Below are 16,850 nucleotides of genomic sequence, written 5' to 3' on the forward strand. Positions count from 1 at the left end.
ATCTTAGGTTTAACTTGTTGAGAGTTTAGAAATCAAATCCTTATACATATGGTTAGAAGAGACAGTTTTAAGTCATTATAACAATCACCAAAATTTAATCTTGGTTTGGGGCACTTTAGACATCTTTGTGAATTAGTGTAACTTTTACTTATCCTGAGCACCTGTCACAGAAGGAAAAAGAAATGTGTCGTTGTCCAAATCCCACTGGCCAAGTATTTGTTCTAGTAGAAACTAAGAATTAAAATGCCATTGTCTTGAAAAAAATCTTGAAAAAAGATTTTAAATAGAGGAAATGTAAACTTCTAAAGCTGAAAAGACAAACAGTAATGGCTAAGTAGAATACTTTTTCCATACATATTACTGTATAGTTTCAGCATGGTAATTAAGGCTAGTTTTGTATGGTGAATTAGGTTTAACTAACTCTGTGTGGATACTTTTTGCCTGGGAATGCAAGGTATCCTAATCTAGAATCCTATCCTGTATGTTTCCAGATTGTATCATCTTACAGAGCTAATAAAGAAGAATTGTTTAACTTCAGCTTTGCATTCTACCTTGTTCTAGATTAGTTTTTACTTAAAATGTGAAATTCCACAGTCTTTCCACTTGTGAGTTTTGAAATATATGTACTGATTTTATTAACAGAGCAAGCTCTGATATGATGACTGTTTCTTTTCCAGGTGGTGTTAGCAAAACATGTATACGAACAAGTCCTGCAGACTTTGGATAATTTAATTTACAGTGAAGACTTGAACAAATTTCCAGCCACTTCTGTATCTTCAACTTGTCATAGCTCTCCTTCAGCATCAGTTCACAGTACAGGCACAGAATTCTCAAATGAACGGAAGGAAAATGGCTTATTCAGCCATTCTAGTTTTAATTCTGTTCCGATCAAGTCATTAGCTCTCAGGGAAGCAAAATCCTTTACTCAAATTCAAGCAAACTTTCATATCTCAGAGCTCCAGGTGCAGTTAAGTGGTGATCTTACACTTGGTGCACAAGGCCTCGTCAGCCTTAAGTTTCAAGATTTTGATGTTGAGTTTGCTAAAGATCATCCTCAGACTTTGTCTGTTCAGATTGCTTTGCGTTCTCTGCTCATGGAAGATCTTCTGGAAAAAAACCCAGACTCTATGTATAAGAATCTGATGGTGTCCCGTGGAGCACCCAAGCCATCCAGTTTAGCACATAAGGAATATCTTTCACAGTCTTGTCCCTCGGTATCCAATGTAGAATACCCAGATATGCCGCGTTCCCTACCTTCCCATATGGAAGAAGCACCTAATGTCTTTCAGCTGTACCAAAGACCAGTTTGTGCCTCCCGTAAGAAGCAAAACGAAGATGCTGATTCTGAGTATCCTCTGACTCCACCTCCTTCTCCAACAGCAGACAGATCCAAGTTGTCCTGTGGAAAAAGTAACTTTGATGATTCGTTAGTTCATATCAATATATTTCTAGTGGATAGGAAACATCCTGAATTTTCTTCTCGCTATAACAAAATTAACCGTAGTGTAGACGTTGATTTTAATTGTCTAGATGTCTTAATAACTTTGCAAACTTGGGTAGTGATACTGGATTTCTTTGGGATTGGATCCACTGCTGATAACCATGGTATGAAGCTGCAACCTGAAGATACTCAGCAGACAATCAAATCAGAAATAAATACCTTGTCAGCTTCTCAAGCCCAAGAGCCCGTAAACACTAAGCTGGATCTGAAGGTATACTTGAGATGCAAATTAGTAGTTGGATTGTCTGTCATAAAATGTCTGGTTTATAGAAACTTAAGGTGACATTTAAATCAAATGTTTTGTGTTCTAGTGGAGAATGTGCATAAATTCAGAAGCAGTAAATGTAACGTGTGTGTGCAAAAAAAAGTGCAGAAGTTACAGAAAAGTGAAGCATTTGCAAAATAATTGGCTCCCTTGCTCTGTGACACTCCTTAAACACGTGTATGCTACTTGAAGGGACGCTGAAATAGAATGCTCGATGTTCAGTCTTATTTCCCTGGGATAAATGTCTGTGATCTCTTAAATAATAAAGTTGCCTCAATATTAAAGAGCTGACATACTGAAATTGGCAATGTGCTGTTCTAGGTACTATGGAGTTTATTTTTTAAAAAAGTATGTACTTATATAAATACCTATGTTTATACATAAGTATGTATAAACCTATTTAAAAAAAAAAAGGTGTTTATATTTATATATATATAGTCTTTGCCCAGAGGTCCTGCAGTCTGACTTAAAAGTGCCAAGTCTTGAAAGAGAAAAAGACGAAGATCACAGTGCTAGGATTTGTTACTGACCTGATCATTCTGAGTTGCTTGGGAGACCCGCTAATGTGCAAACAAGGAAATAAAAAGGTTGCTTCTTTCCAGGGGCTCCCAGTCACATAATTCTTGCTTGCCTTTTATGTCTTACAGTGCAATTGTCTTAAAAAAAAAAACTAACGAGATATTCCAGCTGTGACGTCACGTTGTTTAATACCAGCCTGTTCATTTTGTTTGACCAGGTCCATTCTTTATCGTTAGTACTGAATAAGACAACTAGTGAGCTTGCTAAAGCCAGTGTGTCCAAACTTGCAGCTCACTTGGAAGTGATCGGTGAGTAGATCAGAGGCTTAGGTTGTATGCAGTTTAAAATAAAAGGAGGTGTGCTCAGGAGTTTTGAAAGCATTTGAAATGCTTTTATTTTGGTGCTCATTGGGTTTTTGCGTGTTTGTTTCCTGGGCAAGATGCACATTCTCTTTCACTGCTTCTTTCTCTGCTTTTTTAGGCTTGATTTTTAATCCTTGCATCCCTCCCAGTTGTAAAACCCTTGATTATTTTAGCTGAGATTGGCTAGGATTTTGATACTTCACTTTCCTAGAGAACAACAAGAGCATATGTTAGTGCTTTAGAGAAAAAAAAATTATATCTAAGTTTTCAGAAATCAAAGTGCTGTGATCACATTATGTATGTAAAGCATAGAGTTACATTTAGGTTAATATAATCTTTGTAGCAGAAAGACTTGTTTTTCTTTGAACGTGAGGTTCAATGTTTAATTTAATATGATTTATTTAATTACTTGTAACGAGTTTATCCCACTAATAGAGACTTCTGGGTTTTAGTAACTTGTCTGTGTTTGAGGATCCTGATTGTCTCTCTTTTGTTTTGCAGAGGGAGATTTAGCCCTGCAAGGAAGTATTGGAAGTCTGTCCTTAAGTGATCTTACAGCTCATGGAGAATTTTACAGAGAACGTTTCACTACAAGTGGTGAAGAAGCCCTCATTTTCCACATCTATAAGTATGAATTTGAACTTCTTGTTACTCGATATTCTCACTATTAACTCACTATGCCACCCCTCAAAATAACAAACCAAAAACCAAACAAACCCAAAAAACCCAAATCCACAACTGTCAGATCTGCATAATTCTGCTTTGGACGCTTGTTACTTAAATAATACTTTGAACATTTTCAGTCATAAACCTATGAGTTTTAACTTTTCTCTGTCCAGCATTGTACATAGCTTATCAGGAAAAACAGGTTTTTATTTTAACTCTAAAGCTGCTCTTGAAAGTATTGAGGTGGTAGTTTGTTCCTAGTTAAAATAGTAGTTGTTTTTTTTAAAAGCTGGAGGAGATTTTCAACTGATGAAATAGATTTTCTATTGCTTCTTAATTTTGGAATTAAGGATTTACTTTTGTCATAGCATACTCTTGAAGTTGTTCTGCTTTGTGTAAAGCAATAGTTCTTATCCTGGGATGTTTTATGGTTTTACACCCCCTCCTGCACCCACCAGAATTAATCAGATCAGAAATCAACCAAATAATGTTGTGGAATTAGTTTCAAATCTAACAGCACACTAATTCAGAGTTGAATCAACATATTATCATGCAGACCTTGAAGCCACTGTTCAGACGTATAAAATCACCAAAGGTCTCTCTGTTAGATGTGGAGATTAGAGGTACATTCCAAATGTAGAATTTTCCTGTTTGCTTAATTAAAACTCAGTACCACTTAAATGTACATAATTTAGAAATAATTAATATAAAACCAGTTTTTCATATCTATAATTGAAATAATTTTAATTTTATATTATGAGCATCAGTTAAATCCTCTACATTACTACTTTGAATGCAAAAAAGAAATGAATAGCACTGTTTGTAGAATGTAGCTAGGATAGCTGATCTTTTATTTCAAATTTGTCGTAGATATGGTAGGCCAGATCCATTGCTACAGAGGGAGTGTGATATCCGTGTCACCCTACGAATGGCGTCTGTCCAGTATGTGCACACTCAGCGTTTCCAGGCAGAGGTGGTGTCTTTCATCCAGCACTTTACTCAGCTTCAGGATGTCTTGGGGCGGCAAAGAGCAGCAATTGAAGGACAAACAGTATGTCTGGTTTTTTTTCTGTTCTTGCTAGCCTATTTTTGAAGTTGAAATGCAATTTTAAATTTATGTTAATACATCAGCTTGGTAAGCTGAAATGATGGGAGGATTTAGAATTCTGATGTTAGTGGAGATAGCTCATACTTGTCTTGTAGTTAAAAGACCTCTTTTAGGACCATCCTGCTGCTACTTGAAAGTGTAGAAAGGCAAATTCGCGCAGTACTTAAAACTTTCTCACCTGGACCCTGCAGTATGCAACGATACAGGTCTTTTCCTGACTTTGTGGTGCTGGACAGAAAGGGCTCAAGAATTTGTCTTGCCTCTTCCTCCACTGTTCATCAGGTAGTTTTAGTACCTGAATAAGGAGAGCCAAGTGAGAAGTCCTCCTGTTCTACTCAGGTGTGTGTCTTTGGTTAAGTGTAATGGCTGGGAGGCTGAGAAAATCGGATACTGAACTTCTGCATGACAGAGTATATAAATAATCACGACAGTCATAGCCTGTTTTGTACAGAACCTGCTGTGGGAGTGATTGATATAGTTTATAATAATAATAGTCTTGTTTAAAAAGTTGTTTCTCATAATTGAAAGACAGACAATTAATACTTGCATATATTAAGATGCTTCATTGTGCGTCAGTTAGGAAGGTTTAATCTGGTTTTGAAACATCTGTTCTAAATGATGGGTTTTCTCCTTTTGTAAATATTTTTTTCTTAAATAATCTTTTAAGTAGTGAGCTGAGTAACATCTGTTATGCCTCTCAGGTCTGTAGTGACAGTATGCTTCACTCCTGCTTGCTGCACCTGTTTGCATCGTAGTCCTTTTTCCTAAAACAAGAGATTGAATTGAGTATTTTTTTAAATGAAATTTTATCACATTTTAATTTTGTAAATGAAGGGATAGTGTTCCTGAATTCAGTAGTAATCAATGTGAATTAATCACCCACTTTGGTATTTTAATTTTTTTTTTTTAATGAATTTTTGCTCTTCCCAGGTAAGAGATAAAGCACAACGAGCTTCCCGAGTTCTTCTTGATATTGAAGCTGGTGCTCCTGTTCTGCTTATACCTGAAAGCTCAAAGTCTAATAGTCTTATTGTAGCTAATCTTGGAAAACTGAAAGTCAAGAACAGATTTCTGTTTGCTGGTATGCCGGGTACTTTTTCATTAAAGAACAAGGTACGAACATTACCTATTAATTTAGCAGCTTGTGGGTTTTTTTAGTTCTTGTGCATTTTATTTCTGTATCAAAATGGTAAATGATTCTTACCTTTTCCTTTATATATACACTTTGTACTGCTAGTAGGGAAACAGCCCATGCCATCGTGCTGGGTAGTCCCATCCCAAGTCCCAGGCATCTGGCCTGCCCTGAACTGTACCCAGCTGCTCCCGTCTGTGCCTGCACCTGGGCTTGCTTTCTGAGGGGAGGCTGTTCTGTGGAACTCACTAGAACTGGCCCTGTTAGGAAGCAGGACCAGCTGGGTGCACACCTGAATTTGAGAGCATAACAGGCTTTCAGCTAACCCTGTTTGGTAGCTGCTTCAACTCTTCACCAAAGAAAATTTCAACAGTGTGAGCAGCAGGAAATAGAAATCTGTATTGACTGAGACTTGCTGGAACGCACTGGAGAACAGAATTGGTTTTATTTCTTTGTTTTTCTACTCTTAATGAAACTGAGTGGTGTAGTTGCTTTAATTATGAATGGTTTCCAGTGAATGCTTGAACCTAAGGCTAGGTGCAGGCCAGGGACAGTGGTGTTGCTGTTGCGAGATGGAGCCACAAAATCTGGGGTAAGGATGACCCATCTTGGATGGCTTTCTGTATCTAACCTGTGCAACAAAATGGGTAGTTGTTCTGGGAACCCCCTAATCGCATTTTAAAGGGGGGCAGAAATTAGGTGGACTAAATTCCTGCAGCAATTTTATGGTGTCTCTCTTACCCCCGTCTGTATCTACCAGTGTTTTTACTGTAACGAGATATTGGACTGCAATATTGAGTTGTCTTTTGTCCTTTAGTGTGCTGACGTATTTAAACGTTTGTAAGGGGTAGATTCCTAAATTAATATTAGAAGTTAAAAGGAAGGATACGTGCATAGTAATTTTATTTCAACTTAAAAATACTGTTTTGCGTAGCACTGTAGAAATTAGGGGGTTTAAAATGGAATCAGGTGGGGTTTGGGGTTTGTTTTGTTTTGTTTTCATTTATTCTCTGTCCTATGTTTATTTTTGAGGATCTAATATTACAAGGCAATGCATACAAGGATCCAGTTTTATTTGAGGTATTTCATATATTCATAGTAGTGTTCAGGTGCTCCTCATTCATTTTAAAAAAAAAGGAATTTTTCTTATGGAATTTAGCACTTCAAAAAGTTCCTTCATATGTTGAAAATTATATTTCTATTCTAAAGACTTTGCTGAATTCTGTAAGAATTAGGTTTAAATTTGTTGTGGTGTGCTCTTTATGCATGTCTGAGGAGCTATTAATTTGGATTTGTTGCATAAATTCATAGTATATAGATGATGTGATGATTTTTCTTTGCATGTACTTTTTAGTCTTGTCTTTACATTATAAAGTTAAATGTTAATGTCTTCAAATTTTTCATTTTAAAATCCTTGATCATGGCTGCAGTGAATTTTTCCATATTTAAAAACCACGTAAGGAAAGTAAGAGTAGTAATTAAAACCAGAAAGGAAGGTTTATGGATAAGGATTGCATAGTGACATCAGGAGCTGAATACAGAAAGAAGGTGGGAAATACTGCAGTTGTGGGCAAAGCTAGCAATCCCTGAGTGAGGGGCAAGTGGATCACTACGGATGATTGTTATCTGCTAGCGCATGTGAGGCTGAGTGAAATTGAAACGGGAGCTTAATAAATTTAAATCCGGGCATACTAAATGAACCCTGAAATTGGCTTCAGGGTATATATATAAAGGTAGTGTGTAAACTTGTTACACCAGACATATGTTTTTGGGAGAATAAATTCCTGATGTTGTTGTGACTCTTTTACTAGCAAACTACACCCTTTGCAGGTTTTTGATGCTAGACACCATCGTGAAGGTGGAAAAGCTCGTAAGATTTCCCCTGGGTATGTGTTGTGGGGGGAACATCTAAAATATTGCACATCTATATAAACGAGCTTTTCCTTAACAATGAGGATAGGGATTTATTCTGTCTTAACTACTGCAGAAAAAATTTGGGACACATTTCTGTATGGTGACTGAAGTATTTAAAGTGCATAAAATGGTAACTTCATGTATAGAAATGTTTACATATTCCATATTACATATTAAGTTACTGACATTGTCTCGCAGAAATAATCATCTGAAGATGTTCTGAAAAACAGCTTCAAATATTTAACAATCTTTATTCTACAGAAATGCTTGGTATCTTGACAGTCTAACCCCTCTATTTTGCATTAATTTCATATATATGGGGAATTTTTTCGTTTTTTTTTGTGCAAAGAACATTGGTTTTGAATTCATTTCTCACTGAAAGATTCCACAGCTTTTTGAAAATGTTGCTGAAATAAACTTTTTTTAAAAAATGTTTTAATCTGCTGTTAAGGTCATAGGAAAAAAGTTTGACCATCTTTCTACAGTAAAAGATACTGGCATTCAAATAAAATATTTAGGTTTTTGACAGGAATTTGTTGCACCTTGAACCTTGGTATATTGGTTCCTTAGAATTTAAATTTAAAATCCATTAATTACAAAATTGCTTTCATTAGCAGGATTCAGTTCAATTTTCATCTCCTTTGGGAACCCCAAAACATAGCATGAAGAAAACAACAAGTGCTGATGAATCAAAAGCAGCAACGGAAGGATTGTTCATGAAAAAATCGTCAGGAGCAAACATTTCTAGGCTGAAGAGTGAGCCTGTGCTGAATACATTGAGTAAGCAACAGGGGCAACAATCAAAGCTGCCTGTTGCACCAAACCCTGACAGCCCAGGTGGGTGATCAGCAGTAGAAACCCCATATAGCTTTTCTTTTTCCATGTAAAATCATGCAGTGCATTTTTTTTTATATCTTAATATGACACTGAAAAAGTAAGGGTCTGAATCTGAAGATTATAGATTTAAAAAAAAAAATCCTTCATAGTTGTAAAGTTGATTTTTGCAGCTTAAAGGATTAGGGAATTGTAGTTCAGTTGCTGGAAGAACAGTCCTGGAATTTGGGCATGTTTTGAGTTGTGTATTGCAGACATTTAAGGAGTGTAGTTGGATTCTTAACTAAGAGTTTACATGTACCTGTGCATGAGCTTGGTATCTGGTACTTACAGATATTGATGAGCATGAATAAAAGAAAATAATAATTTTAAAAGTTGGAATAACTTCCAGGAGAAACTAAATTCCTTCTTAAAGTAGATTGCATTAGTTTTGTACAGATTCTTTTTTTGTTTTGTTTTGTTTCTTAATATGTTATCTCCTGTGCACTTGCAGAGGATCACATCTGCCTCTTAGACTGCATTGTGGTTGATCTGCAGGACATGGACATATTTGCTGCAGAAAGATATCAGAGAGAGTATTCAAAGGCTGTGGAAGATACAAGCACAGACTTGAGCTTTCCATCCTACTTCGTGCGGCAGACAGGAAGAAGCCTGTTAACAGAACCTTTCAGACTGAAGTTACAAGTAGAGAGAAACTTAGACAAGTGAGTTTATCTAAACAGGATCACTTTATGCTGTCAGCCTCAAGCTGCTGTGTTAGATGCCTTTTGCATCTTAAAAGTATTGCCTGCTGTGTTGTAGCTCCTTGAAATACTGAGGTTTTCTCCTTTGTTTTAGAGAGCTAAGTCATGCAGTTGCAGACATATCAATACATGGCAATCTGTCGTCAGTCCATTGCTCTCTGGATTTGAATAAGTATAAGCTGATCCGTGGACTGCTGGAGAACAACCTCGGGGAGCCTATAGAAGAGTTCATGCGGCCTTATGACTTGCAGGATCCAAGAATTCATGTAAGAGGAACTATATGCAGTTGAAGCTCTGTCTCATAATGTCTGGGATTTTTGCTCATTAAGCTAAATATCTGCTATTTTCCTGTAGTTCACCAGGTAGACTGGTAGATTTTTTTTTTTTTTTTTTTTAAAAAAAAAGATAAGATTTAGGTAGACAAACAGCGGAAGAACCTTTTTATCTGTAGATACTCCTGTGGGTTCAGGTTTGTCTTGGCAATGCCATTGTGCTTTAGGTGTGGCTTACTCTTACGATTGCTTCACATTTCCAAGATTCTAATCTTTAGAAGAGACGTGTGAGAAACAGCCATCGTTGCTTGTCTTTGTTACTTCTTTGTAGGTCTGCTGAAATATGTTGGTGGGAAAAAAGTTAAGAAATCTATGAGAACTGTACTTTTTTTTTTTTTTCTGAAGTATTTAAGCAGTATGTTATTGGTACATTAGCAAGCTTAAGATTTTCCCTTTTGAATTGAGGCTTTTGGAGGGACTTGGAGGTTATCCTGTAATCGCGTGCAGGCTGATGATTCCTTTCCTGTGGTGTCTATGACATTCCTGAAGACTTAGGAGATTGTGGAATGTATTACTTTATGTTAAAAGCCCTCCTTTTGTCCTATAAATCTGAACGAAGAATGTCAGTAATAAAAGCTTTACAGCAGAGCTGAGCCATTTTTTTTGTTTGGTTTGTGGTGAATTTTTTTGAGCAAGTTCTGAAGTATCGCTGTTGTCAAATACTGTCCTTTCAGGAGGAGAGTGGGCAGCACCTGGGAATAATATTTACCCTTATTACTGGGAAGGGAAGTTGTTGAATAACGTATTTTCTCTTGATCTTGTGAGGCTTCTAAGCATTGTCTATGTTACGTGACTGTAATCTTTGCTTAGGATGACATGACCACAGCAAGGGGAAAAATTGTTAGGAAGCAAACGGTTCCTAAAAAAACCAACCAACCAACCAACCAAAAAGTTGCAGAAACTACAAATCTGATTTCATAGTAGAAGATACCTGAAACAGGTTGAAAGAATGATTGTTTGATTTTTTTGGCGGGGATCGTGACAGCAACACTTTGTTTAAGGAAAAGGAGCTATAGAACAGTAGTGTGAAAGTGATTATAGACATATTTCAAGTTGAAGTCTACACTGTTGTGAAATGTAACTTTTTACCCAGCAATTATTAGTGAAACTCTTTGAAAGAGAAAGACACTAAAGCTTTTGTTTGCATTTGTCTGAAATAACAAAATTTAATTCAGGAAACAGATGCTCTTAAACAGAATGTGGATGTTTTCCACTTTCAGACAGTCTTGAGTGGAGAAGTGTATACTTCAATGTCGTTCCTCATTGACATGGTCAATGTGAGTCTGGAACTGATGGATCCAAAAGGAAAGGATGGATGCAGCTCTTTAGCCAGGTACGAATTTTCTTTTGTTACTGAATACCTTATCCTAAATACTGTGCTCATCTGAGAGAGTGTAGGACTGGAATTAACATAATGTATGGAACTAAGGTTTAATAATACAGTGAAATAGAATTTCTTAGTCAGAGTCCAAATGGAGAGTTTTGACTGATCTGAAAGATGGAAGGGAATAACGCTGTTCAAGAGATACCATCTGTGTCTTTCAAGTTGTGCTTGAAATGGCAGTTCAGTAATCAGTTGACTTGGCCAAGATGAATGGTATTCTAATTAAGAAAATGTTGAGAGGTAATCTTAAAAAAAAAAAAACCAGATTTCTTCTATGTTGGTTTTCTTGGGTTTTTTTTTTTTCTTTTTAAATCTAGAAAGTTCTGTATTGGTAGAAAATATTATTATGTACAGTATAGATCTGCTTGCTATCTCTGTGGCATGAGACATGATTATAGTTGTTTTAGAAAATACTTAAATGAAAGACAGCAGCAGTATTCCATGCATACTTGTAGAAGTGACCTCTAGAAATAAATGAGCTACAAGACTCTTAAATGTATTGTTTTGCTTTTTGTTCTCCTAGGTTTGATTTTAAGAAATCCAAGTTGCTTTTTGAAAGCTCTTCAAATGGAACAAAGTCTGTAAATCTGGTTTCTCATTCCATGATGGCATTTGACACGCGTTATGCTGGGCAGAAGTCTGCTGCAGGCGCGCCGAATGTGTTCACTTGCATCTTTCAGTCATCAAAGAATACTAGTAGTCCAGGAGCAATCCAGATTGAATTGCATTTCAGGTTGGTGATTCTGGGATTTATTTGTTTGTTTGTTTTTAATAATGACATACTCAATCAGGATTGTCTTTTTTTTTTTAGTACAGCTGTTATTAATGTAGCTAGACTTACTGGGGTTGTGTTGGAATATGAAGACATTTTTGGGGTGATCAGTGGTACTTGATAGATTGAAATCTGCCATTATTAATTAACTGAATGTTGTTGGGGTTTCCCCCCCCCCCCTCATTGTTGCAATAAAAAAAATTATGTTTGAATGTATAAAGTATCAGATCAAGTTCTGGCCTTTTAAAATCAATAGTGCTTAAAGCTTGGCCTATCACTTGTATGTTTGCAGAAAGCCATATTATAGAATTTTTATTATATGTTGTGCAAAAGCTGTTTTCCAGTAGGTGTCACACTTGCCTTTCTGAGTGAATCAAATAAATACAGAAATGGCACCTCGTTCAAAAAACAATCTCTGCATTGTCTTCTGTATTCTATCCTATGCTGTTTGTTTTTCCTTATCCAAATCTATTGGAATGCTTAAAAACATCACAGTGGATATCTGTTCAATTCAATATTGAAAATAGGAATATAAAGTATAATGTCAATGTTTACCTGTGTCAGCACTGTGTTTTGTTGGGGGATGTTAAATAACAAAAAAGAGGGTGAAGGGAGATGACTAGAGATGTTGCTTTCACTTTTGATCAGGCTCACTGAGCACACTCAGCTTTCTAACTTTTTTGTGAGTATGATACCTTCTGAAGCAGTTTCAGGAGTAATGCAGAAAAAGATCTGTGGACTGCTTTAGTCCAATAGAAAATCTCCAAGATACTTGTTCATAAAAAAAACAAACAAACTTGAAGCAATTGAGATAAATTTGTCACCGGAACAGGTTGCCCAGAGAGGTGGTGGATGCCCCGTCCCTGGAAACGCTCAAGGCCAGGTTGGCCGGGGCTGTGAGCAACCTGATCTGGTTGGAGATGTCCCTGCTCCTTGCAGGGGGGTTGGACTGGGTGGGCTTTCAAGGTCCCTTCCAACCCAAACCATTCTGTGATCTGGATAATACATGATGGTGGTTTTAAGTATGTAGTAAATTCATGTTCAGAAAGACACCAAGATTTTCATTTGAATAAAACTAAAATGCCATGGGATTTGCCCTGCCCCCCCCCCGCCAGAAAAAAAAAAAAAGCTCATGTAACTATTGATCTGCCTATAGTTGAGGTTACTTTGCACAGTATGGCCTAATCTGGGGTATAAGTGATAGTTTCAGGAATTTTCTTCCCACTTGTTATGCTTTTAAATTCTAGCCACATAAGCATGTGTTCCATTTTTACTGGTGAGAGCATCCTTGGCAGCAGATGTAAGCTTTTGCAGACCTCAATGATAGCATTATACGGCTCGTGCCTTCTGGAAATATCCTGGAGAGCCAGGGAGGGTTAAAGGCTTTTGCTGTTGGAAGCAGTGCAGGCAGCCTGCTTCTCACAAAGGAATTACAGTTCTTCAGAGATTTTGTAGTTCAGAATGTGTTGGATATAAAATTATTTCATACTATTTAAGCACTCTAGGTTATTTTCCAGTTAGCATGACCAAATGTAATTGGTATTCCTGATCATGCAGCCAAACGCTTTTGTCTTTCCTAGCCAGATATTCAAAAAGTGATGCTAAAAGTTTAGGAAGGCTAGCATTTTTTCAGAATGACAGGGAAGCTTCCTGTGCTGCAAAATGCTGTCAGAGTGTGAGAGGAAACACATTGTATGTCTAAGGTTTTAGAGGGATATGGAGCCAGGTCTGAATTTCACACGCAGTACATTAGGTTTGATACTGAACAGATGTAAAATCATCATAAAAAGATCAGTTTTAAAATTTGAGACTTTGCACATTAGCATCCATAATGGATTAAAGGAGCTTTTCTAAGTTAATTTTTTGTTACGTGGAGTTTTTCAATTCATCTTTTGTACCATTACAGCTTAGAATTCGTGCAGTTAAGATCCATTGCATTTCTGTGGGTACAGCAACTTGATGAATTTCAATCTGTTTAAATGTGTGTGTCTGTATATATATCTGAAGGCCAGACACTCTGTAAACTCACTGTAACTCTGTAAAGTGTCATATAGTTCTTACTGGCTAGACGCTGGTAGTTTTCTACATAATTTTAAATAAATGCAAGATGTAAAGTTCATATGTATGCTTCTCTCTTCTTAACAGGTCTACTAAGGATTCCTCCAGTTTCACAGTTGTTCTGAACAATCTTCGTGTATTTCTGATATTTGACTGGTTGTTATTTGTTCATGACTTTTTATATACTCCTGGAGATACCAAAAAGCGGGAACGTCATCATTCTTCCCAGCAGCGCACTTACAGCAGTGAAACAACTGTACTTCCAAAAACAGTGAAAAGTGGAGTAGTTACAAAACGTTCATCACTACACGTGTCTGCGGAAAAACAACTGGAGGTTAAGGTTAACGTGACAGGTAAATGTATTCTCTGGTGCTTTTTTTGGGAGATTTTCTGATTAAGAGCCATGTTGTGCTAGTGGGGAAAAAAAAAAAAGTCTTTTAAAGGATAGAAGATCAAGAAACATGCTACAAATGGTTAAAATACCTTAATGACATTTCCTATTGCCTTGCTTATTATTTGTCATTTTGTTTTGTTAAGGAACAGAATTTGTGGTTGTTGAAGACATGTCTTGTTTCGATACCAATGCAATTATTTTGAAGGGGACTACTGTTCTCACTTACAAACCCAAGTTGTTGGATCGTCCTTTCTCTGGTAGTTTGTTTGGCATTGAGGTAAGAAGAAATAAATTTGCTTTTGTAAAACATCTAAAATTAGAGGAATTTGTGGTGCTACTTTAGTATAAATACATATACAACAGGAGTAGCCCACAGATGATTTTTGAAATGTATTAGTTCCTCATCAAGTGCTCTCACTCTGCAGCAGTTTTAATGGTTTTATTTTGTTTCTGTTAAGGCATTGAAACACTTGACTATAATCTCAAAAATATTGATACTTACTAATCTAGCTTCCATCCATAAACTGGCAGATTAATGGAAAGCTGAGCAGTGACTGGGTAGGCAGAATCCCACGTGGTCAACAAAGGCCAGCAAGCTGTAATCGTAACTGACTTGAGGTGAACCAGCAGTATCGTGCCTTTGGCGTATGCAAGTAGGGGTCTTCTGTGAGGAGAAATTTTGAGTATGCAAAGCAATCCGTGTGTCCTGTTCAGCAGAGTAGGACCCCAGCTGGGGTGCTGTGGCCAGTCTTGGGGAAACAAAGCTGAAGAAGCTCTGAACAATTGAGAGTGGAGCAACAGGAACGCTCAGAATTGAGGGGTACATAATATATTGGGAAGGTTTAAAGGAACTTGCTCAGAAGAAGAGGCTGTGCAGAGATGTGGTGAATCCTAAATGGTTATTGTAGACCGAAGAACAAAGCTTTTTCTGTATCTGTGGTAGGAGGAGTAGTGGGCTTGAACTTAGCAGTAAAGGGAATATTGAGTTGCACATCAGAATCTCTTTTCCTGAACTTACAACATAGCTGGGCACTGGAATAAATAGTCTGGAAAGATTTTGGAGTCTCTACTGTCTTAAAGTTTACAAAGGAATTGTCTGTAGAGAGCAGTTTGTGTTTTGTGATAGAGAGTCAATCTTTGATTTCAAGGTTCTTGCCAGGCCTGTTCTCTTGGTTCTTTTTTTTTTTTAAACTGTTTTTAATTTTCAGGTTTTTTCATGCCGGTTAGGAAATGAGCAAGAGACCGCACTGTCAATTATTGATCCAGTACAAATTCACATGGAGCTTGTTGGGAGTGCTTCCTACCCAAGAGGTTCAGGACTGCTGGATGCTTTCAATAGCGAGGATTTTCCTCCTATTCTAGAGGTAATAATAAAGGCCTGAATAAAATTATATGCAATAGAGAATATTAGATCATGATCTTGCATAGATTATTTTATGCCCAAGGATTCAATAGGATACTTTCAAATGTATAAGAAAGGAATAAGATAATTTTTTCCTGAACTGGAAAGGCAAAGAAACAAACATACAAGAAAACACTCTTAGTGGTAGTGAAGGAGTGATTTCTGGGATATATTATAGAGATTAATAGTGGGGAAAAAAGTGGGCTGATAATATAGACAAGTTAGTTACTAGTAAATGGAAAAAAAATGTTTATTTTCTATATATCAGTGTTTATTAGAGGGGAAATCTATTGGGAAATCTGTCTTGGGAAAAGCTTTGTTAATATCCAAAGCATACAAGAAAAATTTCTTGAAAAGGATAACTGAATCTAATTTTTCAATTTTTCATTTAGATTCAGTTGCAAGCACTGGATATCAGACTGTCATACAATGATGTTCAACTATTCTTGGCGATTGCAAAGTCAATTCCTCAACAGACTAGTGCAGCTATGCCGGACCCAACTGTACCGGCTGCTGAAAATGCTGCCGGTCCTTCCGGTTTAGCACCGGTGAACGAGACTTCTGCCTTGACACATGAGAACAGAGACACACCCAAACGTGTCTTGGATCCAGTTGTTGGTACGTTTTTAACTGTCAGAGTGAAGCCGTTTTGAATATCTAAAAGATATTTCTGCAGTGTGAAGCTACATTATATGCTAAACACAAAAGATGTTTATAATCATCATCGTGTAAAACTCTTCATTGATTTGAATTATCTGATGATAGCGTTAAACTGGTGATACTATTGAAAAAAAGGTCGATTTTTTTTTTTTTTTTCCTGATGGTGAGTATGATAGTGAGTTGTTCTAGAGTAAGTTTTATTTAGCATCACTTGTCATTGTAAATCATCATGATGGAGTATTTCTTAGGTAGCAAGCTTTTAAAGGGAGAAAGGGATCACCACTTCAAATTCATTAAATCGATAGTGAAATGGAAAGCATCATAATTACCAGTTATCTTCATATCTAGCATTTTTTTTGTTTTGGTGATACTGCTTTTTTACAGACTAAAAATTGTATGTGGTGGGAAGCACTACCTGACAATAATGATGAAATACACACTAGTGAAAAAGGCTGTCTTCTCTGCTGCTGCACTTGAGAGCCGTGTGGGATGTTTGAAGTAAATAAGTAATTGTGTTCTGAATGAAGGGTTGGTTTAAAAAAAAAATTTAATCCCAACTGAAATTCATGGAGTATGTTGACTTCCTGTAGAAGAACAAAAGTAGTCCATGTATTCTATAATGTAAGCTGTATTGGTTGGGGGTTTCGTTTTCAGGTCGGTTTTGTAAAAGCAGTGCTATGAATAATATGCTTTTTTTTACAGTTGCAATCTTAAACAAACAAAACCCCATTTTTCATACTGATACACCTTAATTTTAGAAGTGAAAGTACGTAGATAACTGTCAAAGATTTACGATTGGTTTAA

General features: G+C 36.7%; 1 protein-coding gene across 6 annotated transcripts in view; it reads left to right on the forward strand.

Annotated features, from left to right (window-relative positions):
- The window catches only part of VPS13D (vacuolar protein sorting 13 homolog D), a 105,277-nt gene that overhangs the window by 19,199 nt on the left and 69,228 nt on the right, over positions 1 to 16,850 (forward strand). For 5 of the 6 annotated variants that reach the window (XR_015260865.1, XM_086764682.1, XM_086764684.1 and 2 more), the window contains exons 21-34: positions 678 to 1,712; positions 2,503 to 2,593; positions 3,149 to 3,275; positions 4,184 to 4,364; positions 5,352 to 5,534; positions 8,082 to 8,304; positions 8,795 to 9,005; positions 9,139 to 9,310; positions 10,597 to 10,709; positions 11,284 to 11,493; positions 13,678 to 13,943; positions 14,128 to 14,261; positions 15,193 to 15,348; positions 15,779 to 16,004. Coding sequence is in view for 5 of the 6 variants with exons in the window: in XM_086764682.1 (XP_086620808.1) it covers positions 678 to 1,712; positions 2,503 to 2,593; positions 3,149 to 3,275; positions 4,184 to 4,364; positions 5,352 to 5,534; positions 8,082 to 8,304; positions 8,795 to 9,005; positions 9,139 to 9,310; positions 10,597 to 10,709; positions 11,284 to 11,493; positions 13,678 to 13,943; positions 14,128 to 14,261; positions 15,193 to 15,348; positions 15,779 to 16,004 (3,328 nt within the window). In the remaining variant the exon portion in view is untranslated. The remainder of the gene's footprint in view (positions 1 to 677; positions 1,713 to 2,502; positions 2,594 to 3,148; positions 3,276 to 4,183; positions 4,365 to 5,351; positions 5,535 to 8,081; positions 8,305 to 8,794; positions 9,006 to 9,138; positions 9,311 to 10,596; positions 10,710 to 11,283; positions 11,494 to 13,677; positions 13,944 to 14,127; positions 14,262 to 15,192; positions 15,349 to 15,778; positions 16,005 to 16,850) is intronic. The other variant, XM_086764683.1, reaches the window with a different exon arrangement.

This window comes from Chlamydotis macqueenii, chromosome 21, assembly GCF_036417535.1.
Source record: "Chlamydotis macqueenii isolate bChlMac1 chromosome 21, bChlMac1.mat, whole genome shotgun sequence".
Taxonomy (NCBI): Eukaryota; Metazoa; Chordata; class Aves; order Otidiformes; family Otididae; genus Chlamydotis; species Chlamydotis macqueenii.